Source organism: Telmatherina bonti (genome assembly GCF_933228915.1).
Source record: "Telmatherina bonti genome assembly, chromosome: 6".
Taxonomy (NCBI): domain Eukaryota; kingdom Metazoa; phylum Chordata; class Actinopteri; order Atheriniformes; family Telmatherinidae; genus Telmatherina; species Telmatherina bonti.
Window position 1 is genome coordinate 38,107,833 of NC_136624.1, and position 16,593 is coordinate 38,124,425.

Genomic DNA, 16,593 nt, shown 5'->3' on the forward strand with positions numbered 1-16,593 from the left:
CTCTCTCGCTGCTTTTTATAATAAGTTCTGCTTCCTTTCCCCTTATTTCCCACTCCTCTCTCACATTCCTTCCTGGGCTTTTGCTGTATTCTCTTCTGGAGCAAAACCAAAGCAGCCAGATGTGTGAGGAAATAGGAGACGTGTGGGGAGGAGCTGATTAAGTTGAGAATAAAACACCAGGTGGGGGGACAGACACTGAGTTATACAGACACTGAAGAAAATTACAAGCATTTACGTTCTGCCTTCACACTTCTGTTGGAAGTCTGAACTTTGAGCTATAAAATGGTGAATTTCACAATTTAATTTTCCTTATAAAAAGACAAAACAAACAAACAGAACAAAACAATGAAACCCTTCACAATGTTCCACAGATGAGAGTCAAAAGTAAGTAAAAAGCCAGTTTTACAAACAAGACTTCCATCCCTGTGTTGGACACATTTTGTCCACAAGGTGGGGATGTTCTATTGGAAATAGACAAAAAACCATGAAACAGAGGCAACATGGCCTTGATTTAGATATTGTTAGAACTGTTATAAGTACAGTTGTGCTCATATTTATTCATCCCCTTTCATTAAAGAAGGGAAAAAAACAGCTGCCTGTAAAATAAGCTGAAATTGACTAAAGTAATAATAAAAAAATTATGAAAATCATTACATTATTTTCTAATTCTGGTTCAATAGAAATATTTATTTATTTTTTTGAAAAGCAAACAAACAAGATAATTTGTTACATATTACATCAGTCATAAACTAATATTTAGTTGAACAATGCTTTAATGTTTCCGCTCCAGTCAGGTGTTTTCTGTTCCTCTCAGTCAGACTTCTGCACCTGTTGACAGGTATTTTGTCCCACTGTTCATCAGAAAAGTGCTCTAATTTGTCCAGGACACATTTGTTTGTTTGTTTTTTCTTTCTTTCTTCAACTCAATTAAATGAAAAAACAGTGTCTTATATTACTAAATTATATTTTTGCTAATTTTTAGTTATTGTCTCCAGTTATTTGAGTGACTGTTGTAAATTCAGCCTTTTCTTTAATGAAAGGGGATGAATACATATGAGCACAGCTGTATTATTAATAAAGAAGTCAAAGTGATGTGTCCTGCAAAGTAAATAATTAAGTAATTATTTTCTAAATAATTTAAAACCTAAGTAGCAACACAAAGCAAATATAGTCTGGTTTCTGTCTCACCCCTTTAAAATGCATTAATCTGTGGTGGTGTGAGCTGTAATTCACATTTCAGTACATTTACTATAATTTAAAAAAAAATTCAGATGCTAAAACTCTGATATTTCAGCTTGTTTCAGACCATTATTGCCAGCATAGTGTAGTTAGAGAATGAAGCTTCCTGTAAATGAATGTAAAGTGGACATGTTATGGTAAATTTATAAAAAATGAATCACAGTTTTACGTGAGACATAATCATAACAGCTCAATGCACAATCCAAGCAAATTCAAGTGAAGTATCATAATTAAAAGAGAATATGTAGCATGTGATCATTTACCTTCAGTCAAGTGCCAAACACTCAGCTGAATACCAAATATGATCCTAACAAAGTTTAACTAGTGGAGATTTGTTGCTGCTCATTTGCATCAACAATCTAAAACGATAAAACATATTGTAAAGCTCTTATTAAAAGCCCTGCTGTGGTCATTTCCCCAATCACATATACTGTCATAAAAATGCTTCATTTAAGCATGTGTATTGTTTGTTATGATAAAGTTTTGGATTAGTATGCCAACATTTCATAAATGATCAAGAAGGATAGGCTATAGCTACATAATTTTTTTTTTTTTTTAAATTGTGACTAAAGTCTTGGATAAATTAAAACCATGAGCTGCTGATAAAATCTTACATCTGCAGTACTTTTATTGACAAAAAGGCCTTAATGCAGCCATGATTTCAGAAAAATTTATCTCAGTGGGATTATCTAAGGAAGTTCTCCAACTTTAAAGGGGTGCTATGATGGTATTTGGAGTTTTCTGAGCTTTCTACAGTGTTACAGTGTTGAATCCTCATCAGACATGTAAACGGCACTGTTTTTTATCACCTAAACGCATGTTTGAGTTTGAGTTTGAGTTCCAGCACGCTCTCCGTTCGGTTTCCATGGCGACGAAAAACGCATCATTTTAGAGAGTTTTTTCTACTTGGAAATCCTTGTGACGTCCCGGGGGATAAGGTTTGGCGATTGGTTACCTTCTACTGGTTAACAAGGGCATGTACAAATACATCAGGCGGGTGGAAAACGTGGGATAAAGTTATTTCCAACGATGGCTGGTGAGTTTACCAAAGAGAGACATCCTGCTGCATTCGTTGCTGTGGGTTGCTGTTTTCCACTTCGTTTTCAGGCTCTGATTCAGGTTCCAACATGTAGCGCTGTATGCTATGTGTTGACATTGTATTTTGTTTTTTTATTGAGTTCATATTAGCCTAATCCTTCTGTTTATGAGATGTTACAATGACGGCGAAAGCAGGTGCGGTGCGCGCTCCCGATGTAGTGCAGTGGCGGGAGGCGGGGCTTAATGCGGAAGAGTCTCAATCCACTCGTTTTGCCCGCAGGCTGATCTGACAGCCTACGGAGAGGGTCGGTCTGAAGTAAATAAAGCCATTTGTGACAATAACTCCATCAATCCCAGCCCTTCTGGGCTCAGAAATAAAAATAAATTAGCCTGAAATGCACATAATAGTTCCACTTTAAATTAATCAGTGAAATCCCACAAGAACAGAGCAAATTTAGGACATTTCTACGTACCTCTCCAGTAGGACATGCGGCAAAGCAGCATGTATTAGCTCAGATTGCTAACAAGGACACAGAAGGAATATGGAGAATGAAATGAAATGAAGTGAAATGAAATGTAATGAAAAATACTTTATTAATCCCTGAAGGGAAATTCAATTCAATGCAGATTTCTGTGTTTCACCGAGACATGGCTGCAGTGTTTTTCTATGTAGACACACTAGGATAAAAGGAAAAAAATATCTCACGACAACTTCCTCACTGGAAAAGACTCATGAGACACAAGTTGTCACTTTGCAATTTATTTTGATAAATCTTATACTTTTTATACATCCATACAGAAATGGCAACATAATATTAGTTTTATGTAAACAACTTTCGACTGAGGATGTAAGCCAAAACAAAACCATAAAGAAAACAGCACAGGCTACTCTAAAGGATGGATAAATTACAGGGAGAATGGGAAGCTTTTTGTCCCAAACATCATCTTTTTCCTGTCGCTTTGTTGGCAGAGAAGTGGGAGAATAGAGACTCGTCAATGCTTGACTGCAATTCACGTTCATAAACACTTAAACTAGCTTTTGTAACTTGATCTTCACCCTGTGGGGATGAGTATGCACATCAATTACAGCATAAAACAAGGCGTTCAACAGTAATGTGCTTGAACGTTGCAGAGCTGAGCCCCTGTTCTCACAAACTTGTGGTTAGCTTCTTAGTGTGATCGATCTATGAACACCAGAATATGATATTGTCGAAGACTCACAGAAATGTTTTTTTTTCCTGGCATGTTACAGGTAATAATGAACATTTTAGCCATTTGGACAATCAGTGAAAACACAGAAGCTTTTTTGACAACAGGTTTTGGCAGTGTGTGTGTGTGTGTGTGTAGTCAGAACTACACTGAACAGAGAGAACCGTGCCACAGTAAAATAAATGGGTTTTATATTGTAGATATTATTTCATGAACTACTATGGATCCTTAGAAAAATATTTCCTCTAATGCAGCATTGCACTTATATAAAATTAAACAAATTGCAAAAGGAAATTAATCTTGTATTTGGGTTCACGTTGTGTGTTTTTGTATTCGTCAGTGTCAAGTTTTTAATGTTTATTCTTATTGAATAAAATCTGCAGCACTACTGTTTTGTTTTTATCTGGATACCTGTATAGTCTTTCATGATAAATATAAAGTTTTTAGTACTTTAAAGAGTACAGAAAATAGTTCTGTGACTCTCTTGAGCTTTGTTGACACCCTGAGGATAAGTTTTTGACAACAAATTTAGGATTTTCTGACACACTTTGAAATTTAATATCTTTAAATATGATCTTTTTTTTTTTTTAACTTTAATTACTTAAATTGAGTTTATTTATCAGGAGAAATAAGCTTCATGTTATGGTGTGAAATGGAATTTCTAAACTGATGTTCAAAATGATGATTACAATCATCGTCTGAATAGTAGCTATAGATACAGGTACGATTACAAAACTGTGTCCTAAAGATGGCATGCTTGAGTAGGAAGTAAAGAGAAGAGAGACAAGGCCACCATAACTCCCTACTCTCTTTTCTTCTGATCAATGGATCTGATATTCACCACATAAAGATGCTTTTTACAGCAGAGAAGCTCCACATTAGTTAATCTCTTGAAATGTTTGAGGAACTTTTGCATGGCTAAATAAAGGAATTAAATATCCAATCAAAGAAAAGTAGATGAGAAATGCAGCATTTTGGGTATTTCATATCTTCTCCTCCACGCCCAGTAGCATTCATTTGCTTACTTTCACCTCCCTTCCCCTTGTTCCTCTGCTCCCAAACCAACACCACTCTTCATCTCCTCTCTGCACCTCCTGGCTCTCACTTCCGATCGTCATCAAGCATCTCAAACAAGGCCTGCAGGAGTCGGTCATCTCTGTGCCTGTAAGGTTTGTTGTTGTAGAAACCATCGCTGTAGTCACTGTAGATGCTGTCCTCGGGGCCACGGTACTTGTTGATCAAGTCCAGCGCCTGGAACAGCTTTTCTGGTGGAAGCCTTGTAGTGGGAGGGGAGAGGTTCTGGCTCAGCTGCTGCTTCCTCCAAACCGAGGAGGGCCTCAGCGCCAGCTGGGGCGGCTGCAACGCAGGGGTCTGTCGGTTAAAGGCTGTCTGCAGGAGACGCAGCAAGGCCAGAGAGGGGGAGTAAGAGGAGTTTGAAGGCTTTTCAGGCTCCTTCTCTGGATTTGAAGCAGATGCCTGGACAGCTTCAGCCTTCTGAGGCGAGTGGACCTGTGTGGGCTCCTGGATGACCAGACAAAGAGGAGACATGCCGTTATCACACAAACTGAGACAACAATAATCCTCGCTAAGTGTTTATGGATCTAACTAAGACTTTTGGTTCTGTTTTATATATAAGACACATAAAATTGAACTCAAAATGAAACCTTGACAACCAGAAACTTCTTTTGCTTGTGTTGGTAATGCTCATACATTTGTTCACTCATGTTGCTGAAGACTGTAAAGCAGTTTTTAAATTTATATTAACGTGGTACCAAAACAGCGGAGCAGGTTTCTAACTAACTACTATGTTTAGTAAACACAGATGACAGTCACAAATTAAGGGTTCAGACTTATTCTGACTGAAACATCAACTGCAATTTTCTATTTGTCCATTTTGCAGCATCACATTCACTGCAAAACCTCCTGGTTATTCATCTGAGTCATCTTGGTTCAGTATTTCAGCTTTCTCATGTTTGGTTTCGCAAAGTACCACGAAGCAAATCACAAGATTCCAGTTCATTGTACTGTTCATTCCTATATATAGTTTATTGTTTGGTCTTTATCTTTTTATTGACAAAATCTGCAACATGTCACTGTGTGACAACTTGCTGTAAAGAAATATTGTGGAAACTTCTAAGTTTACCCTCTTATACTCTGTATGTATCATCATAAATCAGGGGTTTGCTCTGACTCATCTCTGTCCTGCAGCATGAAGGCAATAGACTCACCTCCATCATGTCATCCATATGCTCCACACCTCGACGGTCATTCTGCACGGCGTTATAAGGAATGTACACTCGAGGTTTCTTCATGTGCTCTGGTTTCTCTGATGTTCCGTGGAGAATCAGCTTCCAGTTCAAGATCCTTCCCTTGTTCTCCAGACGCCCCGACTGTGGAACGAATTATCAATAGTTAAATCTTAAGCTCAACAGTTCCATAGATAATGTGTTTTTTTATTTATTTATTTTTTTTACAAATATGTACAAATATTAACGACAGATGGTCTTTTAGCAATGGATATGTGTGAAACTCACGGTGTCTGTGATCTTTAGGGTCCAAGTACCAGCAGGATCCTCTCCCCATGTGTGGACAGACATGAAGTCCCAGTTTCTGAAGCCGTTAGACGACGTGTCCCTTTCTCGCTCTGCCAGAAGCACCGTGGCCGTGCCTGAGGACAAACACACAGGAATGGATCCATTAAAACTTTGTCATTTTACTCACATATCCATATGTTCATGTGAACATGAGTTCATGTCTCTAACCTGCTGGGGAAGTAAGAGTGATGTGCAGATCCCCTCTCCTTGTGTACTCTATGCTGGCCTCCACCTGTACATGCTCCAGCGAGTGGATTGCATTGTCCTGGCCTGCACAGGCTTTGGTTGGAATCTCTACAGTGATCTCCCCAGCTGCCTTAAGTTCCCTGTGGAAGGAGTCAATATGGCACTGAATGTATGTCGCACAAACAGCTCTTCAAGACAACAGATGTCTGTCATGTGAGCCTTAATGCTGCTTATTCTGATTATTGCAACATACAAGATTTTATTTAAAAAAAAAAAAACAAACAAACAAAAAAAACACCAGAAAGTAAAATACAGCACTGCCAGACTTCCTTTTTCCTTAACCTTAACTCCATTATCTTAACTGTCACAAGGATAAATACAGATATATGCAGATTTTGAGGCATTTCTTTTGCCATTTATTTAGCTAATCCTCTTCTCTGGACATGAATAAAAGGATTTTTGTGTTCAAGCTGGCCTTAAACTGCAGGGGTTGAAGACCATTAAGCTCTGATGGAAACGTAGACCCAAATCCTTGGGATTAAACAGGGGTATAGGAGGGTAATAGGGAAACTGGGTTTCTCAGCAGCATCAGTTTCATGGCAGAAGTTTTCTATTAAATTACTTTGTCTGCTAATCCCACAAAAAAAAAGAAAGGAAGAAACCTTTTTCTCCTGGAAGTATTTAGATATTTAATCCCAGGGATGAAGATTTACTTTGTTGGAACTAAGAAGTCAGAACAAATGGAAATAAACTATTTTCTCTGCCAAGTTGTATTATTCTGCTACATCTCCTGTTTCTAACTGACCATTGGTTGGTAAGTAATATTCTAACAGGAAGGATAATGAGACAGACTGAAAAGCAGCTGCAGCAGAACCATCACACACCTTGGCTGGAAAGAATCATCCCTCACAATACACTGCTTCTTTTCTGGCACATGTTTCCAGGTGGCTGGATCAGCCAGGTCCACCAGGGCCTTGGCGTTGAGAAGTCCAAAGCCAAAGCGGCTGTTGACCATCAGCCCCGCTCTGTTCCTCTTCCAGCCCGGGTTGTTGGCCAGAGGATCATACTCCGAAGTCCACACAACAATATGCTGCAGGTCTCTCCAGGTAAGATTGGGACTAATTTAGCAAAGAAGCATGTTAGTGAGAGCTTAATTAAAGAAAAAAGGATTATTACATTGTAAGTTGTTGTTTACAGTTTTATGTAATACGTATATGTTTGGGACAAGTGTTTGGATTGCAAATTGCATACTTTTGCTCCAGAGCCAGGGCAAATATCCCAGCAGCCAGCGGGGCAGAAGCCGATGTTCCCGTGTGAGTCTGAGTGCACTCGTTGTGCAGGTCAGCGCTTGTCTAATAACCAGAAAGCAAATAATGAAATGAATCTCTTATCAAAGCTACAGTGACATGACGCAACACAACGTAAACGAGTGCAGCTACTTACAATCCTCTGGTCAGTGTAGTCTCCACTGCTGTACGCTGTAGCCAGGGTGGAGGAGCACTTCTCAGCGTACCACGGAGACAAGCCCTGCTGGGATGCACTGCTGATGGAGATGGTGTAGATGCTGTCTGTGTAACCGTCACAGTCACAGTTATCACCCTGTCTGCCACCGTTACCCGATGCCCAAACAAAGATAGATCCTTTCCCACCACGACCCTACATGAGGCAAGAAAGACAAGAGAATTATCACTTATTCCTGCTCTGAAATATATACTGTATATAATACAGAAGTATATAACAAAAGTAATTTAATGCATCTAATGTTTTGTTAATTATTTAGAGGTAATAGAATAAATAATCCTAACAGTTTCAGACTGTGTTATATGTTGATATTGGAGCAATTTCCTGCAAACAATCTCTGCAAACAACTACAGCTGATGACATCTTGTCAATAAAGCCTCATCCTTAGCAGCATAATTTATATTGATCCAGTTCTATTTAATTTCACTCACCTCTGGATATATTAGAGGATTGCATCAATAGAAACAGCCCATTGCTTTAATTTACCTTCTGAATGCCATATTCAAACGCCTTCTGGGCCAGACGACCGGGGCCCTCCACCGTCTTGCCATCGTCGTTTGGGCCCCAGCTGGCACTGTAGATGTCCACATGGTCCGGGTTGAAGCCAATGGAGCTCGCCTCAATGGCATCGGTCACAATCCCATCCAGCATACGAATCCCTGCGCAGAGGAGGAAGCGAGTATTAAAGCATGGCATAAGGTTTATTTTTATATATTACGAATAAAACCCATGTACATACGTGCTTTTCCTTAGAGTTGTAGACTGTAGCAGAAAACTCCACAAATATGATGATGGGGTGCTTTTAAGAGCAGCACTAATGTGTATATAAATCCTTTCTAGGTAGACAGGAGCTCAGGTATTTAAAGAGTTGATTATATTGATATTTGCCTTTCATAAAAACTGCATATGGAGTCTGCAAAAACAGCTCTGCATGAAATAAATGCTCGTATTTCCTGCTCTTTTGTGTCCTGCTGAAGAATAATTCCTGAGTAAATGTAACTTCCATCAGTGGTATAAAAGAGACATTCAAGAAATACGATGAAAAGATGCACTCTGAGAGCCTGGTTTCTGTTTTTCTTGTGTCAGTTTAGTGTTGTTTTAACCAGCGTTGAGGTTCGTCCTCAGGGCTTTCACACCCAAGAGACAAAGCGGAACAACTCCTACATCAGTCCCAGTTTCTGTTTCAAAGCTCACAGTGTGTGCGGTGTCACGGTTGAGTTCAAGACAGGATGTAAATGTACACACACACACACACACACACACACACACACACACACACACACACACACACACACACGGTATACAGGATGGACAGGAGATAAAAGTAGGTTTTATTTAGCCGACTGATGAATAAAAGGAGCAGATGCAAAGCAGCATGAGTGTGTAGATAACTAAGAAACACAGCAAAGAATGTGGTGATGTAGATTAAAACAAAACTAGTCTAAAAAGGACAAAATAAAATGAATTCTCATCACCAATAATCACATGATCACACCTTGAAGATGCTGACATGCAGAGGAGTAACGTGATGGAGTAAAGAGACACTTCTGTTCTGGCGCTTACCTCCAACCTTTGAGTTGTACGCCACCCCGACTCCACATTTATTGTTGTCTGCCTGCATTGCGATCTCCCCTGCACATCTAGTGCCATGCCTGAAAACAGATGACATCCTCAGTTAACCCTTTCAAACCCAACCTAAGAACAACGGAGCTTTTTTTTTTTTTAAACTGAAGTCTTTAATTGACTCTTTAACAAAATATAAAAATAAATTAACAATTTTTCTTTTCATTGCCATTTATTACATTACAATAGATTAAAACGATTGTAGTGTAGTCCTCTGCTTTTTGGTATCCACCAGGATGCAGGAGACCAGTATTTTATGGTGTACCAGGGTAAAGTTTCTATTATAAAGTGATGCAAAATGTTTAAGAAACTAGATGTTTTGAATATGATACGCTTAGCTTTATAGTAGGTGTCCAGAATCGCATAGAAAAAATTGAATATCTACATTTTTTGCTTCACAATTTTATAATGTATTTTTTTGTTATAAAATAATTTTTTTCAAATAGATAAAAAAAAATTCATTAGACTATTTTTGTCATTTTTACTGTTTTTATTGATCTTTTTATTTGTCTTCTTGGGCATTATAGCAGCAGAACGATGGTCTGCCTTCTGTGTTGGTTTTTTTCTAAGTGAAATTAAGAAAACTGATGAGCAAAAAAAGTTTTTGTACATTTTTTGTTTGTTTTTAGTCTCTACAAAAATAAAAAATATTGAAAAAAAAAGAGAATTGCAATTTAAATCGAATCGGTAAAAGAATTGTAACTGAATTGAATCAGGACAAAAGCACATCATCACAGACCTACTCTATAGTATTAATATGCTTTCTTTGTTTTTATATATTACATGCATTTTATTTTAATCTGGGAACTTTGACAATAGTGGAAGTGCAGGGATATTTCAAGGAACATTGTAAATGTAAAGATTACTGTGTGTTTGTTTAAAAAAAGTGTACACTTGAAAAAAAATGGTCATTTTTTAAAAAATGTGGCACTAAAGATTGATGGATGGATCAGGGTGTCATGTAGACAGAACTGGCTTGTGCACTGGGAACCACAACCTTTCCCAGTAGGCACAAGACTTCAATGTGACATTAGAATGACATCGTACTCCAACGTTGCATCACCTTGTAATTTGGTTGAAAATGAAAATTTGATTGACGTAATAATGTAAGATTCTTCTGACATCATAACCCAACGTTAGTTTGATGTCAACATCTGATGTTACTTTGACATTAAGATATTATGTTGAACTTACTGAACACCAACCAAATATCAACGTCTAATGATGTCAAATCAACATGTTAATACGACGTTGGGAATCAATTTCCAACAATAAATTTTGGGTGTCTGACGTCAGAACCTAAATCCAATCATAAATCAACGTCAAATGACGTTTTGTGCTTGCTGGGTTATTACATACAAAAGTACAGAAATGAGACTACATCGAGACAGAAAGACCCTTTCGACATGCAAACTGTGGAAAAGTTATCTTTACAAAAATCTTTTACAGCCCTACATCAGACATAGAGACATATTAAACTTCAACAACAAACAAGTAAGTAAATAAAAAGGCTTACTTGTTTTCATTGGTGGAGTCGTATCTGGGAAATGGGTCGGGGTCGTTGTCGTTGAAGTCGTAACTGGCTGCTGGGTCCTTTAGGAAACATAAAGCAAACCGGTTGAGTCTTTTTAAAAGCTGGGGTTACGTCAGAGGTCGCCGCTGATAAAAGCCTCGAAGCAGATTCCTATGGGCCAACCTGTTGCCATGGTGATGTCTACAGTAAGACTGGTGATGTGGAAAGAGTTGTGAGTCTGCACACAGTGGTCAATGTGGTACATGTCAGCCGCTGTCAGCACTGAGACTATTTGAAAATGTTGCTTTTACCTGAGAAATGGATCAAAGTTTTACAAACTAACATAAGTTATTATATAGGTTCTCTGGCAAGTTGTGTGTTATGTCTTTACCATGGTGGTCTGGGATGCAAAATCAAATCAAATCTACAAATATTCCTATGAGTTATGAAAAAACACCTTATTTTTTTTTATCCCTTGTTAGGTCCTGCCTAACAACAAGAGCTTTTATATTCAGTTAAATCAGATGCCTTTGACTCATTTTACCGCTATTAAGTTATGCAAAGGCATGCTGATCATATGCCTTGATTATTAAGGATGAGCGTCTCAGTTGATTGATCCCTGAATTAATCAGCATTACCTTAATTATAGAGGGAGTTGCAGTGATTCATCATGCTTCCCTTTTCCTCATCTGTTCGTGTTTTGGCTGCGCCGATGCAGCAGCTGGATGCTGAGAGCGTTGCGTTTTGAACACCACGCCACACATCAGGCTTTCAGAGTTCCTCTAAACAATGGAAACTTTGCCAACATGAAACCTTGCTGAGCTCCTGTTCATTCACGCCTGTAATGGCCTGCATTCTCTTTCAGACTGTCAAAACATTGTGGGTCCAGTGAGAAATCCTACAAATTCACCACCGCTGACAAAAGGTACAGCTGGAAGTATAAAAAAATATGTTTTTTTTCCCCCTTATAATTAAAATCTGCAAAGCCTCTTCAGAAGCAGTTGTTATCATATAGCAGATTCATTACTGTCTTTATGAATCTCTTTGTAAGGTGTCACTAGCTGCGTTGCTGTGGTAACGGCAGGCCCAGACGACAGAGGCTGTCTCCATGGAAACGGTGTCTTACGTAGTTGGAGTAGATGTCTGTGTGGTTCCACTCCAGCCCGTCATCGAGAACAGTAATGACCACCCCTTTTCCAGTGATGCCTTTCTGCCACACTGGGATCACGTGCAGGTCCAGCTTCGGCAGCGAGGACGACGTCCGCGTGTCTTGCTGGAAGACGGGGACAAAAAAAAAAAAAAAAAGAACATTATCCAATTACACATTTATAATTATCTCTGACTATTTCACTTAAACAGGCAGTTTTAAGTGTTTTCATGCAGACGGTCAGGCGAAGTGGGTCCCTTCCAGCCCACTGAGTCCGCCAGTGACCTTTACAGAAGCTCATTACCGGGTTGGCGGCTTTCCTTTTGTCAGAGCTTGAGTACACTCTCACTGCATGGTCTCTTGCAGGCAGATACTTGAAGGTCATAACAATTCAGGCTTTTGTGCTGTGCACTAGGACAAATCTACAAGTGAATTTAACCCCTAGAATGTCTTACAGCGCGTCTGTGATATTTGTGGTCATGCATGGAGCTTCATCTCACATTACACAGAAATCCATCCATGAGGCTAAGGAGGTGAAATGCAGCGTGGGGTGTGGCGAGCCTGCTTTAACAGAATCAGTAGGCAGTGATGGAAAACAAGCAGGGTTGATGCTTGCTTGACTGCTGCCTGCCTTGGGAAGAGTGTGATTCAGAGCAGGAGACAGCTAAAACTATAAAAAGAACGCAGCTTTTTCACTCTGTGCATTATGCACAGACACTGCAGAACGCCACTCCAAGATGTGACTCATCCCTGTGATTTACTGGCCTCCACATTGATTCCTTTTTTTTCTCTAAACCCATCCTTTCACATCTCTCACATATAGCCCATCCTTCTCGTTGGGCTGTTAACGGTTCTAACATGTGCCACACTATCAACTGAAAAGCTTTAACCCCCAACTAGCTGTTCACCAGTTGTCTCTCAATGCAAATAGCTCACTTGTTGATGCTGGATGTAGCTGGGGGGGGGGGGGGGGGGGGGGGGGGGGGGGGCTTGCATTGCTGTTACTGATACACACCAAACACAGCAGCATTTATGTGTCTCCCTGCACTGACTCGATGAGTGGAAACAAGCAGCAAAGCACCAAGATCTCTCAATGCAAAATGAACACAAACTGAAACCCATACTGTCATGGATACACACACACACACACACACACACCCCACATACACACACACAAGAGGAATTTCAGGCTACAAGAATGAGACAGTCACCCAGTCATTTTAGATGAAGATGCCAGTCTTAGTCGCCACCTCTGCCACCAACCTGCTCCTGTTACACGGCTACACCAAACTCCAGCCTCCGTACTAACCTGACGTCACTGTCTTGTAATCTATCACCTACATTCCACAGTCTCTAATGCGCCTCAGACTCTGCATTAACAACTTTAATCCCTTCATTCATTATCACATATGCATCACATATCAATTCAGGCAAGAGACAAAAAAAAAACAACATTTTATCATGTTGACAAATGTAAGCAGGCGACACCTGAGATCTCCTATATTTTTTCCAAATGGAAGAAGACGACAAATTGCGCTGCCTCAGATGAGCTACAATGCGTCTCTTCCAGCGATACACACACGGCCTGATGTGGAAATGCAATAAGTGGCACTTTAAGGCCAATTCCATTAGAGTCATCATCCCTCATCAGCAAAAATGATTCATCTCAATTTGTTTTCTTATTCCCAACAAGTGTGACTCATGCTGGGTTAGTGCAGGTGCAAAAAAAAAAAAAAGCCAAGCCTGAGAGAAATGATCTCTCTCCTCCCCGCGTGTGCACACACAAGCACTGACGTGTCACACCTTTTACTCGCTGCTTCAGCCAACTTTTATCCAGCCAGGGGTAAATATGTGAACAAGCAAACATACAGAGATTGAGGCTCACCTGATAAACCCTTTAATAAGAGATGAGACATGATACAGTCAGTAAACATTTGCTGCTGAACTTTTTGCTCGTTTTGCCTTGTCTACTTATTACTGATCATTTGAGCTGTAGTTGTTAATAAACAAAACAAAAAACTGAAACAGCGACATGATGCACGGTAGAGTTTTTCTTCCCTTATTGTGCACAGAGTGAGCTAATTTTCCTTCCATCATTGTTCCAGTGTGTGTTGCTGATACTTTTTCATTTACAGATTAAAATCTGGAAAGATTTTTGGCTTAGTTTTCATATCCCTACAAAGTCAATCTGTTAGTTATGGATGTGAAAGAGGAACATAGCACAGCTGTGACAATGCTGTGCCCTGCGACTCGGCCTATTCTGGGTAAATTGGGCCTTAATGCACGGCGCTCTCTGCTCCATCCTGTTGGATTATAGTCTCTCTACCCCTCTCATCTCCACAAGGGACTGTGTAACCAATTAAGCAAATGGCTCTTTTGGCTGAAACTGCTTGATAATATTCTATTGCTGCATTGTTGTCATGTTTTCTCTCAGTACATGTGTTTACTGTTTGTTTCTGCATTCCTGACAGGTCGCTTAGTGAACACACACATGCACGCATATAAACGTACAGCCACACCTGCTGTAAGTGTTTTGCACACATGCCCTCAGTGATCCCCAGCTTTATGCACACGAGGACAGCATGTGGAGTGATCCAGCACTCACAGAGCATTATGTATGTCTCGGGGGAGGGCAGACCGGCAAACAGAAGACCAAACCAGACCCAGATGACACAACATATGAACAGAAGCGCAGACACCAATCTGGATCTGAGGCTTAGAGTTCTGCAAGTTCGTTCCGTTCAGATCATTTCCATGAATTAGTTGATTTGTTTATTCATCTATTACATTCTCTATACTTGCTAAGTCAAATTCCTATTAGCTGAGAGGTGAGTTACACCCTGGATGTGTTACCTGTCCACTATAAATGCTGACATTAACCTCCGGAGTCAATTTTTATTGATTGGATCATGAAATGTTGATGTTTTCATAGCGTCTTACCAGGTACCACTGCTGGTTCCACATGGGATCGTCAAACAGCTTATCCACGTTGCAATCCCGACACTCCCTGAGGGCCGCTCGTTTGTTGCGTCGCTTTTCATACTGCTGCTCTGCCCACAACACCTGCACAAGCACAAACATTTCAGTTCATGCTTTGTGTACATGGATCAGGCTGAGATTATCTTTAAAATAAAAAGCAAAACGGAACAAAAGACCACCTACCCGATCATCCTCTGACAACTGCCTGGTGACATGGTGGGCGCTACGTTTCATTCTGCGAGGATGAGCGCGGTGTTTGAAGAGGAAGTGGTCTTCCAGGGCCCCAATCTGCAGAAAGGAAGACAAAAAGATTCTGGGAAATGACATAAGAGCAGCCATCTGGTGCCGAGGCTCATCACACAAATTAATTTTTGCTTTTTGTTTAACCTCCAGTAGAGTTTACAGTCTTTCATCATTAAAATCCCAAAGGTTTGTGAGCATATTTCCATGCATTTACAGATTTTTATTTCCATTTATTCAAATGAGAGACAAACAGAGCAAAGTAGGCCTGCAGTTGTTTGGATCTGGAGGATTTTGTAGCATTTAATGACCATATTAGTGTTGTGAACAGTAAAATAACATGTAAAGCATCAGCGTTGGCTTCTGATTAATCAGATTTTTGATAAGTAAAAACTGCAAGGAAAATAACTGCATTGCATATTTTCGTGACATAACAACAGATATTTATGAATTAATGAACTCTCTCTGTAATTCAGACAAAAGACCATGTTTGTATAAGAGGGGAATGAATTAGTCATGCTGGGGAAGTCAGGGATGCACACAACTGGCCTCTTCTAGTTATGGGTTGTTAGAAGTGGGTAAACAATGACTCATAGCTCGATTAAATCCCTGTCCTATATTTACACACTGTGGTGAAAATGTAGATGAAAAGGCAACTGTTGGGGTTTTTTTTTTCTTTTTAAAGCAAAGCAAAATAATTAATCAAGAAAGAGCTCAACACAGCCTGCTTTGCTACCAGGATGAAAAATCCATGAAACATTTGGTGTAAATGAGAAGCTGGGCGTTAGAATGAAACATATCAGGTCTCTGCAGACATCCTTTAAGCTCTTATTGGATTTTTCTTTCTGTTGTGGTGTGTCTCTCCATGGCGGGAGCGCCTTACCTGTCGGACCAGTTCGTAATCCAGCTCTTTGGCGATCGCCTCCGCTTCGGACAGCCCGCCAGGGATCTCCACTGCCCACTCGTTCAGGTACTGTCTGTCCCTGTAGGAAGACCCCAGCGCGCGCGGGAGCGCGGAGCAGAGGACGGCAAAAACGCAGCACATCACCGCTGGACGACATCTCACTTCCATGTCAGAGGGAATTGAACCAGATGAGAAAACTGATATTTACAAGCAGCTTTGTTTCCCCAAGAAAACCAACCAGAAAGTCCCGATTTGTCCTGATATGATGATAATAAATGATCTTCTATCGATGTGTGATTCTTATTCCCGGAGACACCGCAGTCTGGGATGGAGGGAAGGGAAAACTGCGCGTTGCTGCTCCGCCAAACGGAGGAAATACAGTTGATGGAGAGGCTGGGCT

At 40.1% G+C, this 16,593-nt stretch overlaps 1 protein-coding gene across 1 annotated transcript; it reads right to left on the reverse strand.

Moving 5' to 3' along the window:
• Positions 1-4,587: 4,587 nt before the first annotated feature.
• pcsk1 (proprotein convertase subtilisin/kexin type 1) lies at positions 4,588-16,361 on the reverse strand (the record flags this gene model as incomplete). Its single annotated transcript, XM_079241621.1, has 14 exons — positions 4,588-5,007; positions 5,715-5,876; positions 6,021-6,154; positions 6,249-6,406; positions 7,151-7,384; positions 7,518-7,618; positions 7,710-7,922; positions 8,274-8,446; positions 9,351-9,439; positions 10,927-11,003; positions 12,050-12,196; positions 15,011-15,133; positions 15,233-15,337; positions 16,173-16,361. 14 exons carry the CDS (start codon positions 16,359-16,361, stop codon positions 4,588-4,590), a joined length of 2,325 nt encoding a protein of 774 aa, XP_079097747.1.
• Between the last annotated feature and the right edge of the window lie 232 nt (positions 16,362-16,593).